The 20,364-nt window shown below is 43.4% G+C and overlaps 1 protein-coding gene across 2 annotated transcripts in view; it reads right to left on the reverse strand.

Annotated features, from left to right (window-relative positions):
• CLTC (clathrin heavy chain) overlaps window positions 1-17,214 on the reverse strand; it is a gene marked incomplete at both ends in the record, with an annotated part of 31,914 nt that extends 14,700 nt beyond the window's left edge. The window contains 12 exons of one of the 2 annotated variants that reach the window (XM_082008677.1): window positions 103-267; window positions 394-531; window positions 778-900; window positions 1,208-1,360; window positions 1,967-2,167; window positions 2,839-3,036; window positions 3,898-4,071; window positions 4,460-4,573; window positions 5,385-5,546; window positions 5,885-6,153; window positions 8,274-8,481; window positions 17,173-17,214. In XM_082008677.1, coding sequence (XP_081864803.1) covers window positions 103-267; window positions 394-531; window positions 778-900; window positions 1,208-1,360; window positions 1,967-2,167; window positions 2,839-3,036; window positions 3,898-4,071; window positions 4,460-4,573; window positions 5,385-5,546; window positions 5,885-6,153; window positions 8,274-8,481; window positions 17,173-17,214 — 1,947 coding nt within the window. Of the gene's footprint in view, window positions 1-102; window positions 268-393; window positions 532-777; window positions 901-1,207; window positions 1,361-1,966; window positions 2,168-2,838; window positions 3,037-3,897; window positions 4,072-4,459; window positions 4,574-5,384; window positions 5,547-5,884; window positions 6,154-8,249; window positions 8,482-17,172 lie in introns of both variants that reach the window. The other variant, XM_082008676.1, reaches the window with a different exon arrangement.
• Window positions 17,215-20,364: the final 3,150 nt, after the last annotated feature.

Below are 20,364 nucleotides of genomic sequence, written 5' to 3' on the forward strand. Positions count from 1 at the left end.
CATTTTAGACTTAAGTAGAACACTCTACACTCTGAAGTCAAATGTTGAAAGCAATTATTAATTGCCTGGCTTTTGCTAGATTCAGGATATTTGATCTCATACCTCAGGATTGAGAAGATGAGTATGAACTACCGCACGCTTGATGTCATACAAGTCTGTGAAGTGTTCAAGTGCTCTCTGCAGCAAGCCAGCTTTCTCACACAGTTGAGCTATGTGAGCCCGGTCATAATGAGTAAACATTTGGTTTCCCAGGATAGCATCTGCAACCTGGAAGGAATATTGAGAAGTTTCATTCAGTTCCTAAACACCATCCCTAGCATTGGATATGGATCACAGTACAGTGGCTAGCCTAGCTACAGACAACCCTCATCCAATATAACTCTGCAAGCATACCTGAGGTGCATGCATGAGGTTCATCTCAAGTAAACGTGTTTGCAGGGGACCTTCTGAGGGACGATTATTCTTCAGTGCATCCAACAAGAAGGCTGTACATTGCTGAATTAAGTTATATTCCATAAAGACATCCACAATCTGAAAAAAATAATAATTAGGCTTTTGATTAGGAAATGGAAGCATATTTAAACAAAGTAACATCAAGTGCAGCTTCCAAAGCTAAACTGTTTATCCTGGCACTGCACTAAGCTGTCATTTAGTATTGTCCCAGTAAGGCAAATCCAAACTTGTAGTTCAAAAATCTTTCTCTGATGGTAAGAGTATGGCTCCTCTTAGCAACTTAAGGCCTTGAAGTTAACATTTCATAGCAATAAAATTATTTACTTGTGTTATGTCTGCAAGGGGCTCTTCATCTTGAACAAGCATTTGTGCAAACTGCTGTCCTTGATCAGGGCTGATTCTCATTACATTCCTCAGCAAAAAAATCCAGTCTGGAGTATATCCAACCTGAAGAGATAATGAAAAGTAGTAACTCAGCAAGAGCACAAGCCTTGTTAAATACAGAGGTCAGTAAAAACTACTGTCAGTAGATTACACAACACATTCAGGACTTCCTCATTTGGAAGAGGCTACATAGGGAAGTATGAAAGATACATGTACAAAGCCTACTGGCAATTATTCATAACAAAACCATAGGCCAAAGTGGGTACTACACAGGCTCTCAGAGTCCCACAAAGTTACTTTTAGCTACTTTGAAACACACACTAGTTATTCTTAAATACAGGACAGATACAGCAATTTAATTTCCTCTCACCTTCTTAGCATACAAAACAATCTTCTGGACTTGTCCTGTTTCAGCAAAACACTGGATGACTTTGTTTGGAACATTGGCTCTCAGGTAGACACTAAGTGCTAGTGTAGGATCTACAGATTTCACAAGGTCTCCCAGCTCCTCTGAGCACTCCAGCTGTTTAAAGATAAATACAGTCAGTCCACCCTGACCATGCCATGCTGACACGCATTACTACGTTCTTCCTCATTTGTCTTCCCTTTGGACTTCTCAAAAAAAAAATTGAAGGCCCAGCGTGATAGCATTATCTGACTCTTTCAGCAGTGATCTACTGGGCTGTATTTGTTACGCTGTTCTGCAGGAGTCAGAAATGCATTTGTAGAGCTAGAAAGAATTGGGCATACATAGTATCAGCATGTTTCTTCAGCTAATTACAGCAATGTAACCACAGCTCGAAGTATATGCAAAGTCAGTATCCAGAGAAGCCTGAAGTAATTTGGGAAAAGAACAGCAGGACCTCAGGAGCTTTCCATACCAAGTTCACCTGCTGTAATTTTGAGTGGAATGAGTGAAGCTCTTAAGAGTATTTGATCAATTCTCTTGCAGTAATACGGGTCATAGTTACAGGTAGAGCGAACACCGATTGCTCAACTGTTTGATCTCACTAGCACATTGATGAGTTGCCCAGTTGAGTTCTCCTTGGCAAGGCCGGGAGTGGGGGGAAGGCAGCTCTCCGGTAGTTAGAGCTCTGGAGGGACATAAACATATCTACCCCAGGTTTACCTTATCTTCTTTTAACCATTTTTCCAAGAGCTGTTTGCGTCCTTGCTGAAGCACTGGTCTGCAGAGTTCCAGTGACTCGTACTTATTCAGCTGTCCTTGATCAAGCAGAATGCCAAAGTATTGGAGTAAAGGAGAAGTCTGTCCCGGCTGCGCTGGAACACTCTGGAACCGGCGTATGGTGTCTGGAGTACGCAGGATTCCCTGCAAGAGAGAGACACACACTTTAGTTTTCTGTTCTGCTATTGTGGCTTGGCAAGAGTTTCTCCAGAAAGCTGAAGTTAGAAATGCTGGCTACAGCAACATTATGTTTTGCCAACCCAGTATAAGTCAGAAGTAGTATGGCTGAACATCAGCTCAGACATTGTCTTTCAGATGTTTTGACAGAAGAAATGCAATAGTAGCCTATTAGACTTGTTTCAATAGCAATGAAGATTTAAGTTCAGAGGACTGTCATACAGAATTAAGACACCCTTGTCCTTGCAAGCAAGTTCCTCTCATCTGAATTTAGTATGACCTTTGCCCTTAGTCTGTCCTTCTTGTGCTGTTTCCAGGTGCAGCCTCAGCTGGAGGCTGCCTTTTCATAGAGACTTTTCTAATCATTGGGGCAATAAAGTATCAGAAATATTAAGCCTCACAGTCATTTATTCTTCTACCCCTCTGTGGGTTTCACACAAGCTTTAAGATCTTCAAGCATATGATCAGTACTCTCAAAGCATAGCATATAGGTTCTTCACAGGTATGTTAAGTACTACATTAGGACAGGAGCAGTAACAAGATTCTTGTCTTGCCACTTACAAAATTCAGTGAGATTTCCTGAAGCCAGAAGCTTAAGCCAGTAGAGTTCAGTACTATTCTGAATATTGGTCCATTACCTTTGGAGCATTAGCTGCCACTTTTGCTGCCTCTGAATAGTTCCCTTGTGCAAACAATGCATTGAATTTTCTGGCAAAGAGTTCCTCAGCACCTGCCAGGTTGTTGCGGACAGCCATTCGTAAAGCTAGGTCAGGATTCTGCAGCACATTTGTGATATAGGGAATAATATTCTCTTCTTCCACACACACTGAGAGCACCTGAGTAAGTTATCAAGGAAAACTTCCAGTTAGTTCAAATAAGTGAGCCAAGGGCTAAACTAACCTATAAAAGGAAAGCTATGGCATACATGGAAAGCTTTTCTCAATCCCTTGATAATGGCAGTCTTGCCATTTTATTTAACAGACCAACCTCCTGTGAAAAGAGCCTCTACCATCCAAGTGCTGCACCAAGGCAGATGGTTAACAGTCAGTTTAAACTGAGGTATGTACAGAGGTCAGAAATACAGAAAGACAGTACTTATATCCCTGTAACCTGTACTCAGTGTCTTAAGTCGCTAATCCTAGAGGATAAACTAGGAACAACTCTTCTGCTCTGTACTGCTCATGCTCAACAGGCAACAACATTTGAAATTAATTCAGTCTAAAGGCATAGTTGTACAACGTCAGTAACTAGTTTAAACCAGCCTAAGTTAGATGTGTATGGAGATACAGTAGAAAATTTTCTTTGAGGCTCAGAACACTGCCAGACATGAGATTGTCTGAACAGAGTTCATAGTTAAGACTTCTATTATATTAAGACTTCTCTCAGCATGTTGTCTGCAAGATGGCATAATCTGCCCCCAGAAGAGATGTGTATTCTATTCCATCCTCAGCAGGAAGACAGTGCTTAGATCCACTGACTGCCATTACAAAACCCCCAACATTATGCAACCAGAAACTGAGTTGTAGAAGAAACTAGAAGTCAGACAAGCTGCACTCCTGTTCAGCTATCCGACACTACCATATTCCACATTCTATTATTCTGTCTTGTTAATTTCTGGAAACTTTTAGTCATCGATATGAACACTACAGGCCAACTGGATTAGGTAAATCAGTTGTTTCCAGGCCAAGCATCCTTACTTGTCCCTTTCTGTTTACTCCAATAATTCCAGCTGTTGCTTCATGCTGTGCAGTAACAAATATTGTCTCTCCACTGATTCTGTTCATGTAGATACAGGTGCCAGTTTCCAGGTCATATAAGTGGATATAGCCATATTTTGTTATGAGAAACACCACATCATGCTTGTCACTGATCTGCAAAACAGGAATAGGTTAATCAAATTTGGTATTGGATAAAATGAGTGCTTTTAAAAATCAGCAGATAGCTGTGCCATTTCAGGACAACTAGAAGTGCTGTTATATTTTTACTTAATACTTGAGTACTATCACAGCAGAATTATGTTTGAAGACCTTGAAAGACAGTTAAATATACATGGATATTTCTTCCATAAAGAAGAACAAGCTGCTTCAGTCTCTACCCTTACTTTACCACCACTGAGGCAGGAGCAGAAGTCACACCAGTTTAGTGCCAAGTCTCAGGTCAATATATTGACCACCTGGCTTTGAGTGCTCTATTACAGCGTCACATCCACCAAGAGAAACTACAGACTTGTTCTTGTGCTCTTGTTTGCAGCTGTCATACCTGCATGGCAACAGGAAAGTCATTTTGTGCTTCAGGAGGAAAGAAGACATCCACTGCTTTCTTTGGAAATGGCTGATTCCCAGTAGGTGGTGTGCCAACTTCAATGATATGCAACTGTGCAATGGATAAGATTAGTCCGTTAGTCCTTGTATTTAATTTATGTAACAATAGATTCAACAATGAAGATATGGAAATTCTTTTGCTGCTGAGCCTTAATCCCAAGCTTATGCAAAGATAAACTAAGTCAGTCTTCCTAAATATTTTCACTGGCTAGAAGTGTGGTATACTGTATTCACGTACCACAGATGAGGGAAACACTTAAGCACTATCTTTAGTTATCCCTAGCTAGTTAGAAGTTTAAGGATTCAGTTAGGTCACTTTATATGCAGTCTTTCGACTTGGTTAACATTCTGCAGAGACAATTCTGAAGATGCTTCTCTCAATCTAGCTTTGGTTTTACTTTGTTTCCATCTGTCACAAAGTAGCTCACATGATTCCAGTGTTAATATTAGACCCCTGGTTTGCCCCATAACATTAGTGTTTAATTTTTTTTCCCCATCCAATAATTTGGAAATAAGTTAAACCTGATACTGGGTATCAGCATCAAAGAAAGATTGCAACAGCTTTTCCCTAAGCTTAACCTGTGAAGCCAAGAGTCACGTGCTTCAAGCACCTAATTAGGCTGGTCATGACATGCCACCTAACTTCATGACTCAGAAGACTCCCACTACATGAGGTGGTCCCTGCTGTGAAGCTCTGTATGCACCAGTTTTCATATACATTAGATATATAGCACCCAGACTGACACATAGTCATTCACTTTTTTCCTAAAGGCAACTTTGTGCCTTAAACCACTTGTTTCCCTGGAATCAGATAACCAGGGAGAGTCACTAAATATTACAGCATGTTTAGAACCAAGTCTTACCTTACCCCCAGCTTGCCCTCTTACTGCAAAACAGAAGAGAGTAGATTCTTCAGCATTTCCTTCCATCTTGAACTGTGCAAAGCTAGCTGCATGTCCCTCAATTGGTTGTGACACTTTTCTATCTACAGAATATAGCTGCATTGCTCCCACAACACGATTTTGCTAGACAAGACAGAACAAGAGTCAGGAATAACAGGCACTCAGCCAGTAATTTTAAGTTAGTGTTGGTAAATATGTTGCCATATCAAGCTGAACTACCATGCCATGCTTTCTCTTACAAAGGCATCGCTTAAGACTTTTAAAATTGTACTAGTGTTTATACCATTACTGTAAGATTTTCAGTTACACTTAAGTTTGTTATTTGAAGACCAAGACAAGCATTTACATTCCCAACAATGTTCTAGAAAAAGAAAACAAACATATCAGTCCTGCTCCTATAGAAGAGGGAAACAAGACAAGCTCTGGGCCTTCCATGGCAGGCCTCCGTAGCGGTGAAGTACCTGCGCAGATATGCCAGTTAGCAGCAGCCATTTCTGCTTAGCGTCGGTACGGTAGTTGATGATCTGGCAGCCAGCAAGACTAGAATGGCGATCAAACATTTTCACAGGCTGGGACTCCCCCTCCATACTCCAATGGTAGACTGCATTATCCGTTACAAGGGCAACAGTATTCAAAGAGATCCACTTCCAGAAGGTGACATCATCTGTCATTGTATGAGCCTTCATTTTGCTCTTCATTTCAATGTTAAATATTTGAAGCGTCTTTCCAGCTAGAAAACACAACATTGTTAGCCAGGTTACAGTTTCCACTTGTTACCTCAAGCACTGATTAGAAGTAGAAGGGCTGCACTGTAACATTAAACCCTCGTGAATTCCTTCAAGAAAATGCTGTTATATACTGGCAGTATCTTCAGTGATCAGCTATTACTTTTAACCACACCACAGTCCCAGGGCTAATTTTACCAATTTGCCACTACTGAGCAAACAGATGTAAAAAAACAACTTGGTAGGAGACAAGAGCTTCAGCTTACACAGACAAGTTGTATGATACTTCACACATATCAAAACTAGGTTACAATAATGCTGAGTCTCTTGAAAGTTGTGACAAGAGCTACGCCAGTGTCATTAAAAACTCTGTCCACATCTGTTTGAAGTATTAAAGCACAACATGGAATGGTCAAGTTGGCAGAGGGCTTTCATAATCCATAGTCATTAACCAAAACCCTTAGGTTGCACTAATGGGATGTACCAGCTGCAAGCCAGACTAAGAGAACTGTACAAGGAAAGGATTCTAGTGACGAACACAAGCTCTAGAAGGTAAGAGGAAAAGCTCTCTGAATTACACAGAATGGTGCATACATACATCCTGAGCAGCCACCTGCAGTCATTTCTACCAGTTTTTACAACACAGTGGCATATACGAAATTATTTCTTCCTGTTGAGAGGATAAGGAAGGTTCTCACCAACTTCTACTAGTTTTAGAAGACAGCTATTTAAGCACTTGCTAGTGTAGCCCAAGAGGAATATTAAAGATCAGGTGAGAGAATCTGCAACAGTTACTAATTGTAACTCAGCTTGATAAAGTCACAGTGCCATATGGCCAAGTGCCTTCACTCAACAAGGATTAGTTTAGTTAGAAGCCACCACTAGTTCAGCTATGGATGTAAGATGCAGAGTCCGGAGTTTCCAGAGCTTGGAGAAGACTGTCTAAAACAGTGTTACTCAGGCTACAGGCTAGCAGTTTGTTTCCATATCTAGTGCAGCTGGAGCTTTAGAGTCAAGGAAGATGACATTCAGGTAACATGTATCCTACACGCTATCCAAAACATATTAAGACGCAAAATCTAGACTTCAGTCAAAAGGGTCAGTCCTGTTTATAAAAAGCTTTTTATCAAGATCCCAATAGTTTAAGCACCCTTCAAGTTCTTGTATGGATTAATTTTCTGAATCTTAAGGATTCACTTGTTTGGGAGGACATGAAAAACCTCTGAATTTTAGGCTTTCAGTTGCTTAAACATCACTGTTCAGCCATGTGCTCCACAGATCTGAGTCACTTTATTCTGCTTTTTCTTTTCATAAAACAGGACAGGAACTAGTACAGTCAATTGAAATAACTCACCATCTGCACACGCAAGAAAGCATTAAAGTTGTGACAAAACAGTAGCACAGTATTAAAGTCAAAATTAGATAACATTGAATAAATACAAATCTTTCCATTAGCAGCACATGTGTTTCTAGAGTGACAGTATTTAAGCTTCTTGGGCCTCTTTGGGAAGGAGATCGACACTTCCAGAGACTCCAGAGGAATGCTTGTTCTCTGTATCACCAGAGATACCAAGTTAGCTGACCTTGTGCTTTATTCATCACAAAAGTCTTCCCTGCATAGTTTTACTCTTCTTATCATTGACCGATATAAGAAATATGCACAAACTGGTGCACTGGCCTCTTTCAGCAAGGCCAGACTAAGGCCTTCAGGAATACTTCCCCTTCCCAGTCTTAGTTTTCTCCTCTGTAAAGACAAGCTTAGTTGGTAGACCTTACGCACTTAGGAGATCAGGTCTCACTTCCCTCTAACATGATTCCAGACTTAAGACTCCAAAAGTATCTTAAAGCCTACACTTTCCTTCCAGAACTCCCTGCTCAGCAGCTGTTAAGCACTGATTAACACAAAAAACCTCATCCTAATGATCAGCAAAAAGCAGGAAGCCTCAGCTGAAGCTTAGTGCCCAGCTACCTTCAGAAGAACTGAAAATGCATTAAAATTAAGCTCCCATTAAGCTGTGGAATATCAGTAAGGGATCCTCCCACACATATTGCCCAAGAGAGTAAAGTCTGTCATACAGAAAGCTCTCCTTCCACTTCAAACATTTCTTTATCAGGACTTCCATACCTTTTAATGCAATGACTTTACTGGCAGGGTTCATGATAGCACTGTCGGCTGAAATTGGTCTTCGAATAGGGTTGCTGGGGTCATTCATGTCAATGATCACCACTTGAGCCTGTTCTCCTACTTTCTCTCTTATACAGATGAATTTATCAGACTCCATTGTCAGAGTGCTGAACCCAATGTTTGCTGGGTTGATGCCCAGATTTTGGAGCTGGAAAAGAAAAAAGGTTTAGCATTAAGTTACATCTCTGTATAGCCACGAATAGCTTTTGTGAAAGTCAAAAGAAATACTAGACTTCACATAACTTTTTATGACAATACAACCATGCTATGCCAAAATGGCACGGCACACAAATTCTTGCCCATCTTCAATTAAGCCCAGCAGACCTCCTGAAGAAGCCCTGCAGCATTCAAGTGCTTGGTACCTTGTCTTCAACATCCATTTACAACTTACTGTTTTGAGAACTCAACTTTTGAGCCCTTTGTATGGTTGAGAGCACATTGAACTTGCCTGCTCCTGGTAGCTGTGCTAGAGTTGCAGCTTCAGTACTTACTCTCACCGGCTTTGCTTCCAGAGCTGGTATTCCATTGAGCTTGGCACCTATCACTATTTCAAGCTTAACATCACATGTGAGGCGTCTGAGCTTTATCTTTATCCTTGTGGAGTTAAAAAAAGCTACCTGTCTAGCAATTAGCCTAGTCCTGTCTAGCAGCAAGGCTGTATACCACCCAGGAGGCAGAGCTAACACATGGGATGGACACTACTGAAATCAGAAATGGCTCATCCACAGCCACTCTTAACACAGAAGATATCAACAAACCACCTCCTTTTCTGCTGAGCTACAGTCTGCTTCTGTAAACCTTTAAATGCACACCATGAAATTACATTTCTAGTACGGCTTGCAGCAAAACGCAGTTTAGTTAATACCACTTCATTCTGTTTGCAACCGGCTAGAGTATTAGGATGTCAGTAGCAAACCAAAGTTTATTCAATTTTTAACAGTGGAAGTGCAGAATGGTTAGTTCACCTTACATACAGATACATGGCCTGTGGGTGGATATATCTTTAAAACTCAAGACTAGTTTTCTACTGTGAGAGGAATTATCACTTCTAATACTTCAGATATTTTTCCTTCTGGGAGACTGTTTGAACTTCAAGCCCAAGGCCTCCCAAGAAAGGATAGACCTTCAAAGCCATTTTACTATTATTGTATTAGTTTGAAGCAAAATACTAAGCTCTTATCAGCTGTGCTCTGTACAAGCTCTGAGATGACCACGCCTCGGCCGCTCTTGTCCCTGCCTACTTGCAGCTTCTGATAAAGAGGGTGTTTTACTACATGTCCCCTCTGCCCCAGCTTTCAGAGAGCACATGCAAGGAACAACATCGAAGCTATGGCACACCAAGTTAACAAAACAAGCTTCACAAACGGCATTTTAATGGATGATCTATATCACCCAGAGAATCAAGACAGCCAGATCCTGGTACAGTTTAAGGTTGAAACTCAAAAGCAATTCAGTTTTAGCTCCTTGGGTCAGCTGAAGGAAAGAATCTCTAGATAACGATTCAGCCTTTGTGTATGGTTCTCTGGTCACTCTGCATTGAAGTACGTTTTCCCAAAGGACACTATTTAGTTGAAGTTACCTTGCTCTTTCAAGACAGGATTTCACCATTTGAAGCTCTTCAGTGGGGTTCGAACAATACCAGAAACATGTTCAGGCTCTTTAATGTTTAAGGGCTCATTTCACAACTAGGTTACAGAGAATTAACACTGATCTTTTGTAAATTTAAGCTCTACCCAGCTTTTCTTCCTCAAAAGACTTTGAGAGAGAAGACTCTAAGTAGAACAGATTTAAACATAATTCTTGAAGCTAGGCATCAAGCTAGTTACGCCATTCTTCCAAGGCAGAATACCTACACTTCCTGCAACTTAACACAGTGAGCAGTTTCATTTAAAGGCAGGTCCCTTTACATCCATCCACCTGACAATAAAGCCAGGAAATTTTCAGGTGAAAGACAAGTGTTTTTTCAGCTCTCCCAAGAGAAAACTGTCTTAATGCTACAGCTATTAAGAAAAACAAAACACCACGCATCAAAATCAAACTCTGTCTCCTTGACAGGTCAGAACTCTTGTTACCCAGATTTAAGTGAGTGTTTGAGGTCCAGCATCACAGAACCTGGCCACACATTCTTCAGCAACATGGATTCACTTAGACTTCAGATTTAAGTTCAAATCTCCCTTTCACACCTTTATTTGTATAGTGTTCTCTGGGCCTGGAACTCTAGTATTTGTACATCAGCTAGGCAGGGCTATATGCAACCTGGTCACACCCCCATAGGCAGAGAAGGCTTGAAGATGTAAGAGTTTCATCTGGTAGAGCTGGAGAGACTTACTATGATGTGGCATTTCCTTTTGCTAGGGCTGCAAGCTTAGTAAGTGTAAAATAATTTATCAAGCGCTCGACTTCCTTGTTAATTTGGTAGAGGAGGGTGGTTTCAGAGTGCCAAGTACTCCACTTGGCAGTTACTCATAGCGCTATACTCAGACATTGTCAACAGAACAAATCGAAGAAGCAAGTCCTAGCAGAAGGCAGACCTCTTAGGGAGGTCTGGACTCACCCACTGAATCCATGTCACTTAGATATTGCAAGACAGATTTATCTTAATCATGATCAAACTGCCGTCTGCTAGGTATCACATCTGAGGTAACCAGTGCTAGTTAGTAGTGGAAGATGTGGTCCTTTTTAAACTTAAGACCATTTTCAAAGGCTAGATATTTCTATGAAAATATTTAGATTGGCACTGGAGCTCTGAAGAAAGCTTGGAGAAGCTTTGGATGGAGGCACAACCATTAGTGAGGTCTTTAAGTACACAAGCTCTTTCTGCTAGCATTTCATCTTTTAATCTCAACACATTCAGGTGCATGAACCAAGTCTGCTTCAAGCACCACGACAGGATGTTAACTCTAACGGTGACAATTCTCTGCATTTGATTAGACAAAAGCATCACCAGCAAAAAGTGGCACTTGCTTTGCTCAGCTTGTAAGACTAACGGTAACTTTTCTTGGCTGCACTCAGACCTGATGCACAGAACTCTTGAGAGTACATATCATTCCCTGGAATATATGTTATTTTCTTCCCCAAACAGGCTAAAGTTCAGGTGAGTGAGGCAGGAGTGTTTATAAAGCTAAGCAAAGCAAACAGAGACTAAGATTACTATTAGGAAACACTACAGGAGGTATTTCTTTGGAGGCTTTTATTATGAAAATGTCAATACTACTCCATGTACAAACTCACAAGTTTGTACTACAACTAAAAGAGTACTGGGGTTTATGGCAGATTTTCTACCCCTTCTCCTCTTACCACAGAGGGAAAAAACCCCCAAATAATGCACTCATTTAGGTCCACTACCTTGCAGTACTAGCTGTGCTTGGGCAACCAATTTACAGTTAAGAGTTATTTTACAACAACATTTGTTGGAAAGTTAAGTTATACCCTGAAAGCATCTTGAAAAGAAAGTGTTCTGTGAAGTAGCTGCCCCCTTAGAGTGGAACTGTGAAATAGGCTGCCAGAGACAGCAGCAACTCTTCTGTTCAGTACAGGTGTCACCTTGAAGGACGACTCTAACTCAAGGTTGGATACTTCAGTCAGTTGCAGGCTGTACTGAGCCATCAAATTCTATGACAACATTTATCTGAACAGCACTGAGAGGTGAATCATTATAACATGGTAAGTGAAAGTCTGATTAGTAAGATTATTTTTTCCGCTGGAAGATAATTCAAGCACATTCATGGTAACTTATCCAGAGAAGTTGTCCTATTACATGCATGTTTGACATAAAACTGAACATTAAAACTGCTGACAAGAGTCTCTTTGTTGACCCCTTCCTGGAACATTCGCTTTCTTGTGACAGTTTGCTTAGCTGTCGAATAATTTCTCCTTGCCTACAAGGAAGGGCGCGGAACTGCTGAGTGCGCATTTCACCTCGACTCTCACACTCAACAGGATATAACCACTGTTCTTGTAGCCACAAGCAGCCGCTTAGTCTCTGCCCAGAGACTCCTTATCTACATACAGCTAGAAATCACGTAGCTGGGAAATGCCAGTTAACAGAAATATTCCCAGTCTTGAGAAGCACGGCGCTCCTTGATGTGCAGTGAGTCACAAGGCCATGCTTTACTAGGCTTTGATTGAACAAGGTAGACACCAGGCTACCTTTCAGCCACTCATTTAGTTCCATACATGAAACTTTGCAAAGCAAACTTAAGTTGCACAAAAGATTTATATCCATGCTGATCTGTTAAGAGTTACTGACTGCAGTTCTGTAACACAGGAGTCCCGCAGCCAGTCAATGGCTACAAAGGGCCTCCACGTTTACCAGGGCAAGGTAAGAGTGAGAGTTTTTGACAGGCTATCTTTCAACAGATAAGAGACCTCTATAAAGTTCAAGAGCTCTTCTATTTCTATATACTTCCTATTTTCTGCCTCACCCACGATAGGCTGAGGTAGCCATCCAGCGTCAGCAGCCACAGGCATGCTGCATGACTGTATCAGTTACAAGCCACAGCCGAGACTGTACCTGCTGAAACTTGAGTTTAGAACCACTGGCTGCCATTGCTTATCTTTGGTTAAGTCAGCACAGTCCCCCATGAAGTGCTACTGAGTACCACCACCAAGACAAGCAGGCCTGTTGACTTCAGTACCTGCTGAGAGGGACATGCCAAGAGTAATAGCATATAAACTGCTTAACTAATTGTTCCTATCCAATTAGTTCACACACACACACTCAAGACACTTTGACTCTTCACAGCAGTCTTTGTTACAGATTTTCCCTCTAAGAATGCTCCAAATTCACTGGTTTTAGGAATTCAGATCCACTAAGCAGCAGAGGGCAAGAATCCCACCAAAACAGCACTAGGCACAGCAGTCCTCTCTAATTCCCAACTTCAAATAGCAACAAAAGACTTAACTGCTTCAAACTAATGCTGTTATAGCAGAGATTAGTCTTTTAGGGTATATTAAACTGTCTCACTGCCAGCACAATGCACAGAAGCATTCTGTTGTCTGTCATTGTTAGAGTGAAGTAGTAAATTTAAAAGTTTTATTATACGATGCCTCGGCTGTCCAGTTTTATTCAGTTAGCTCTTTGGCATAGCTAGCTATGATTCCGAGAGCCATCCAAGTACCACCACACTAGAACAGCAATAGCCGCCATTCAGGTTTGCTCCATCAGTGACCCATGCATACAACAAATCTTCTCCTAGTTTAAAAGAGTAGTTCTGTCTCAGTATCAAGTGCATAGCTGGAGCTGACAGTTTTCTGTCCTGCCTAGACAAGTCTACAGAATAATTTAAAATGTTTTTAATATATTTAGGTAATAGAGTATTTATTAATGCCTTGTCACACCAATATAGCGGTGTGCCTGGTCCAAGTTCAATTTTTATATATTTCAGGGTAGTGTGACTAAATTAATTGGCAATCACAGTTCATCACCTGCTAACTAGTTTGGTTCCTTCTCACTCATCAGGAACTTGAAAACTTTGAAAAGCTCCATGCACCTACCACAGCAAGCAGTTGCGTTTTACTTTCACCCTTAAGCACACCGAGGCACCAACTTATGGAATCCCGAAAACCTAGATACAAGCAACCAGATTGGCAATCATTTGACACACTGAACTCTGATCTCCCACTACATGCCCGCTGGACTGTTTCCTGATGGCTACTTTAAAAAAAAACAACCTAGCACTATAAAGTTTTACATGAGTCTAGTAGTTTTGATAACACAGAAACCAAGTTTCTCCTTGGACTCTCCCAAGGAAAAAAGGTTCTTCACAGTGTGTTGTTGATGTTCTTTTGTGGCAAGGCAGGCAGCTACAATAGACAATACACAGATAACATCCTACATATTTGCAATTACTGAGATTTCAGAGCTATGCAATGGGACTCAAGCAAACAAAACCTGAAGCCTGACTACACATTTTGTTTTTAGACTGCACTTAGTAACTATCCAGAAAGCTTACTTAAGCCTAGTAAGCTAACTACTTGCCACATCTTACTTGCCCAAACTAGACCTTTAGCTCAAATTGCAGGTACAAAGCTTGCTGTACTGTGTAGCCAAGAGACAAGATATTTAGGAGCACAGGAGCATGGGACTTCTTGGGAGTCTTTAACTCTTCATTCCCTTATCACCTAGCCAAGACACTGACACCAAGTGATAATCCCAGTGTGCCTCGAGTAGCACAACATGGAGTGCAATTGGGTTGAAGCTGAAGATCAGGACAAGCTTTGTACAGATAGTTACTTGACCATTTTCTGACCGGCAGTAGTGAATCCATGAAAAACTAGTATCATGCTATACGTATTGCTGACCATGGTCTTCTGGATTAAAAAATTAAAAGCAACTTTCAATAATAGCCTTGCAAGAACTTTCTCATTCATATCCATCACCTGCCTTTTTATGAAAAATGCTCTAGTTGGGTACCTTGTCATTCGTTCAGGATCAGCTACAAACTTGCAAGTGTTGTGCAACACCTGCATGACAAGTTTCCTAGACAATGCAGCTCAGGCCCAGTTCAAGAAATTGTACTACTGAATCCATGAGGACCTCCTATGAACAGCCTGGAATATGCCAAAGCAGTTCTGGATAATAGAAGTGTAGCAATCAATGCTTCTGCTCTCAAAATTTACTCCAACGCCAAGTCAGAAGTTTCAGCATGAAAACAGTACCTCCAAGAATCCAAGTTCCTCTGAATTTTTTCAATGAAATAAAATGAGGAAGTTCAGTAGGTACAGCAAACGGAAGCACTATGGGCAAGAGCCACGTGCATGTAGGCTCAGAAGGCTGGACACCCAGTCTTACAAAAGACCAGCTCATATATGCAGTTGTAAAAGATATTGGTTAAGCCAGTGCTGTACATTAAACAGGAACAGGACACACGCACAAAAATTAAAAAATACAAATAAGCAGGCAAATCAGTCTTTAGTCAGAACAGTCATGCTCCACAATAGTGCTGGCCTGAAACCTATCAACACTTCTGGAGTGAAGGAGAGGAGTTTCATTATGTAACAGTACTCATGTCACTAGAGACCTGGTAGTGGGTCACATGCAAGGTTTGTATCTTAAATAATGTATCATAGATGCATTTCCACAATACTTTATTAAAAGCTGGGCTATCCAGAGGGATGAGTTTCACCTGAGTATACAGAACCTTCTCAATACCTGGTTCTAAGCTATGCCACTACCAGGAGAGAATACTTGCTCAGAGCTGAAGCTCTGGCCAACTCATGAAATTCCCCTGTCAGTGCTGCTTGCTAAAGAGGAGTCCAGGGCTACACTGGTTTTAAACTGTTCTTAAAGTAAAATTATCCAATGCTTAATAGCTAACAAACTAAACAAAAAATCAATCATGGCAGTGTTTTTTAAAATCTAAAAATAACACCATGGATAGTGGTAATTTACACAGCAAATTAAGTGTTTTGCTACTGTTCTTTTAACATGTTGTTTAGAAACTAAATCCTTTCCATCTGGGTTAGAAAAAAGTCACTACAAATCATGCAAATCCATCACTACGTTAGTGCCCACCACAATCCCAGTTAGCCAAGCACAAGCTACATCTAAGACGCCAACATGACAGGGAAGCAGGGCTACAGACAGGTTGCCAGAAGACCCTGCCTAGGTATGTCGATGTAACTTTTATTATAAAAATTATCCTCAAAAAATATTCCTCAGCAGCGAAGCCAAGCCCAATACCCCCACAGCTACAGCAACTCAGGAAGAGAAGCATGGCTTGTAGTACTTCGCCCTATAGACTTGTCAGATAGGAAGTATACATTGCACAACTAACTGTATTGCCACTTCCAGACCCCTCCCTGCACTCCAGCTTCACCGAGGGACATCAAAGGTGCATGCTTATTTGAGAAGGTAACCTTGCATTCCTGCAGCAGAGCGATACTAGAATTTGTTTCTAGTGCCTTTAGAAGGCCACGTTAAAGAAATTATTGGAAATAAACTATTAGCATCTGGTTATGGTTCAATGATACCCAAACGTAGAATTTGTCAGCGGCCAATAGACACCAGGCAGAAAGCACAGACCTGGCACTTCTGTGGCTGCGCTGCCACAGCTGTACTGCAGGGAAGCCCGCAGCAGCTTTCACATTTCACTGCCATTTGTGGTTTTTCGTCACAGAGATGACATTACAAGTCAGGACGTCAATAAAATGATTCAATACGTTCTTACAATTATAAGGAGTCTTAGCCTCATTAAAAAAAATAAAAATTAAGCAACACGCGGAGACAACTCGGCCTCCTCATTAGTTCACCGCCAGCCCTTGCAGATCCCGTGCTGAAGCGGGATCTCCCTCTCGCACTGCTCTGGGGGAGACGGGCTCTCCCCTCGGGAGCGGAGAGGAACCGGCCGCCCTCCCCCTCCCACGGCCGCGCCACCCAGCAGGTACCAGCGTGGGCACGGCGCCAGCCTCGCCTACACCTCCGGGACGACATACGGTCCGCCACCCTGAGCGGGGGACCAGGCAAGGGCTAGATGCCCGGCGCCCGCGCCTCGGCCCTGAGCCGCCTTCCCAGGACACGGACAAGCCCCGCGGCGCCGCAGCCCTTCCCCTCACGGAGGCAGCGGCGGGCGCGCTGAAAGGTGCCCTTCGGGGCAGCGCGGCGGCAAGGCGCTGCCCGAGCCAGACGCCAGCAGGGCCTGCAGGAGAGCGGCCTCCCCACCGCCGGAGGGGCCCAGGCCGCCCCACGGCCCTCAGGGAGGGACCGCAGACAGGCTCAGGGCTTCTCGCCCAGGCACCAGCCCCAGGCGGCTCCTCCGCCTGAGGGAGCAGCCTAGCCGCCCTCCCGCCCCAGCGCCCGCTCCTCCGGCCCGGCCTTCCCCGGCCCCTCCGCGCCCACCTGGAGATGCTCCTGGAAGCGAATCGGCAAGATCTGGGCCATGGCGGCGGCAGCAGGCTGGGGCTCCAGTCCGAGGCCGGACCGGAGTCACACCTCAGCAGGGTCCGGGCCGCGGGAGGAAACGGGACCGCAATGGCGGAACAGAGCCAGCGAGCGGGGAGAGCCGCGGCGATCCGGAAGCTGCCCCCGCCGGCGGAAGGATACCGCCGCGGAAGAAAGAGCACTACTCTCACTTGCCGGGACCGACCTTAACTGCGCCGGACGGGCGGAAGGATCCCGGCAAGCGGAGTGACTCACACGGCGCGGAACCAATGAGAGCGGCGGAGGGATCGGCCACCGGAAGGGACTATTTCGAACCTCATCACCCCTCCCTCCCCGGCCTTTTTTTTTGCCACATCATGCGACCGAGGTGCGGCTCCGTCACTTCCGTTCCGCGCTCGTCGCCCCGGTAGGTCACGTGCAGGGGGCACAGCGGCCGGGCAAGGTGACTCGCCCGGGGCTGGAGGGGGCGGTTGCCGTGGAGACGGGCGGGGCAGGCCCAGCCCGGGCCTCCTCAGCGGCCGCCACGGCGGCGACCGAGCGCCCCGGGGCTTTCCCCAGTCCGCACGAAGCCCCAGGCAGGGGCTTGATCGAGCCTGGCCGTTCCCGGGCCGCCTGTTCCCCCTCTCGGCGCCCTCAGGTTGTGGCCACGTTTCGCCCCCCCCATGTTAGCAGCCGTCCCGCGTGTCAGCCGCGTGTTCGGCTGCTGCGCTGCACACTACCGTAAGAGATAGGGGATGTGTTTTTCCTCGCTACACACTAAAATCCTAATTAAAAAGAAGAAAACAAAGTGGGGAAGGACCATGAGCGGGTACCGACCCTCTTCACCAAAATGAGGGGATGCAAACGAACATCACGGGGGGCTGCACAGCCCCTGGAAACTCCAGGGCCGCTCCAAAGGACCCTTCTGTGTACCAGTGTTAATAAGTACAGTACCAATGAAACTCCACAGTTTCTCTTGTGTTTATTAACTTGCACTGGAACTCCAGCCCATAGAAACAGGTAAAACTTAACTCTTTTCACTTGATAACTGCAGCATTCCAAGCACTTTACCGAGAGGCCGTGTGTGTCGTAACGCACAGGCACCCCAGCAGACCTAACCACTGCTTTCCTTACATCTTTCCTTATTTTGCAATCTCATGGCTATTTCCTCATACCACCTTTGCTTTGTCTTAAATTCAGTTTCAAAACCTCTGAAAACACATGGGTAAAAACCTCTCTTCCTGCTACTAAGAAAGTAAGGGGGGGAGGGGGGGGTGTAAGCATTATTATTTGCCGAGAGGTATAAAGCCCCAAGCAAGAGTGGGTGTTCTAGCTACTGATCTCAGACCTAGTGTGTGGTGCAGATGTCATTTGACTTGCAAGTAGATATGACTTTCCAAATATAATATAAATCAAACTAAAAAGCAATATGTGAGAGCTTTTGCAAAATTCAGACTATAGGTTTAGTCAAGAAACAGTGCTGGCTTCTTAAAAGCAGAGTCTGAGCAACAGCATGAAAGAACAAAACCCTTTTCCAGCTGAACACAGGATAAAGGGCCCAGCAAAAGAGGAATCGTCAACATGCCACTTCCTACAAAGATTGATCACAACCAGCAACTGTTTGATTCACGCATTCCCTTAGGAGATGGAACGGCATTAATCTTGCTACCGTTTCTGTGCTCTGTATGCACAGAAAAGGGGCAGACGGCAGCAATTCTCCTGCAGTTAGGAACTCTGCGACTGAAACTCACAGGGCAGCTGCGGGCATCACTGCTTGCGCCTGCTATCACTGTTGACAACTACAGTGTTGCTCGATTTAAGCCTCTTACAGCCCAGTGAGGCAGCACTCGGCGGCGTACGCTGCAGCCTCTCCAGCTCTGAGACATGAATTACGCCTTCATCCCTAGGTTTGGCAAGTACGCAGACCAGCCTCCACATTTTTCATTTTAATAGGTACAATCACAGACCTGTTACCTTCTTTACGAAGAATATTATCATATTCCGCATAAGAGAATCACAAGGTTTTTGAGACCATATGATGAGCTACAGCCTGTGCAGTATAGAGACGGAATGCTTAACATTTTACACCAAGTGCTAAGGCTTACGTACAACATGGCTCTACTAGTTAACCTGAAATGCAACTGAAGGTGACACACCACTGCACACAACTGAGGCATGAAAAATGACAGTAGGTTCTTCCAGTGGTTTTGGAAATTGTCTTATACAAAGTGCTACTTACTGAAAGCGAAAAATAGCAAAAAAGACAAGCTCCACACTAATGCACTAGAACATTTTAGGATTATTAAGGTGACAGAAGGGGATTACCTCTCTATTGAGAGGGAAACAAACTTGACGATAGCAAAGCATCACAGGTCTTTGCTTTTTATATAGTTGAATCAAGGAAAAAAGCTAGTATTTGTGTATTCTTTCTACACATTTCAAACTCATTCTTCAGACCGAAATGCACACATTTTAAAAATAACAGTCACCAAATTCAGAAAAATAGCCCAATAGGCAGCAGGCCTGCTGACAGACTGCAGGATGTAACCTGGCTGAGCACTGGATTGACACTGGGGTTTTTTTGCCAATTGGAAAACACACAGTGCTAAGTCATTCCTGACAAAAACTATGCATTGTTAGCAAGAATGTGAAAACATTTACAAAATACTTTGCATACAAAGACATCTTCACCCAGAACCATCACTGTACATGGTACAGCACAATACACAGTAGGAACAACACTGTCTGCCCTAGAGAATGCAGGTGGCAAACATCTTTTTTAATTTAGATCCTGATGGTTCCAACATTAAAAGAGCACTTCCTACACATCTTTCTGAGTAGCATATGAGCATGAAGATTGTACAGCCACAATCCTACAAAGTAAAATGGATAAAAAGTGATGGTTCCACTCCTTTAAAAAAAAGCAACACCAATCTTTAAGAAAATTTTATTAATAATGGCACTGAGACCACCGAGACCTTTCCAAGTCAACTAAATGCCACAGAACTGGCACCACAGTAAGTATCATGTCTCCATCCACATTTGAGGCCACCAAGTTGTTGCCTGTGACATGGAGCAACAAAATTCAGCTTGGTAACTTTTCCTTGCTGGATGCAGCAAAGGAAGATTGCGTTTGTATGCCTCAGCACTCTAACTTACCACAAAGCTGGA

The sequence above is a fragment of the Phaethon aethereus genome, assembly GCF_964289735.1.
Source record: "Phaethon aethereus genome assembly, chromosome: 19".
Classification (NCBI taxonomy): domain Eukaryota; kingdom Metazoa; phylum Chordata; class Aves; order Phaethontiformes; family Phaethontidae; genus Phaethon; species Phaethon aethereus.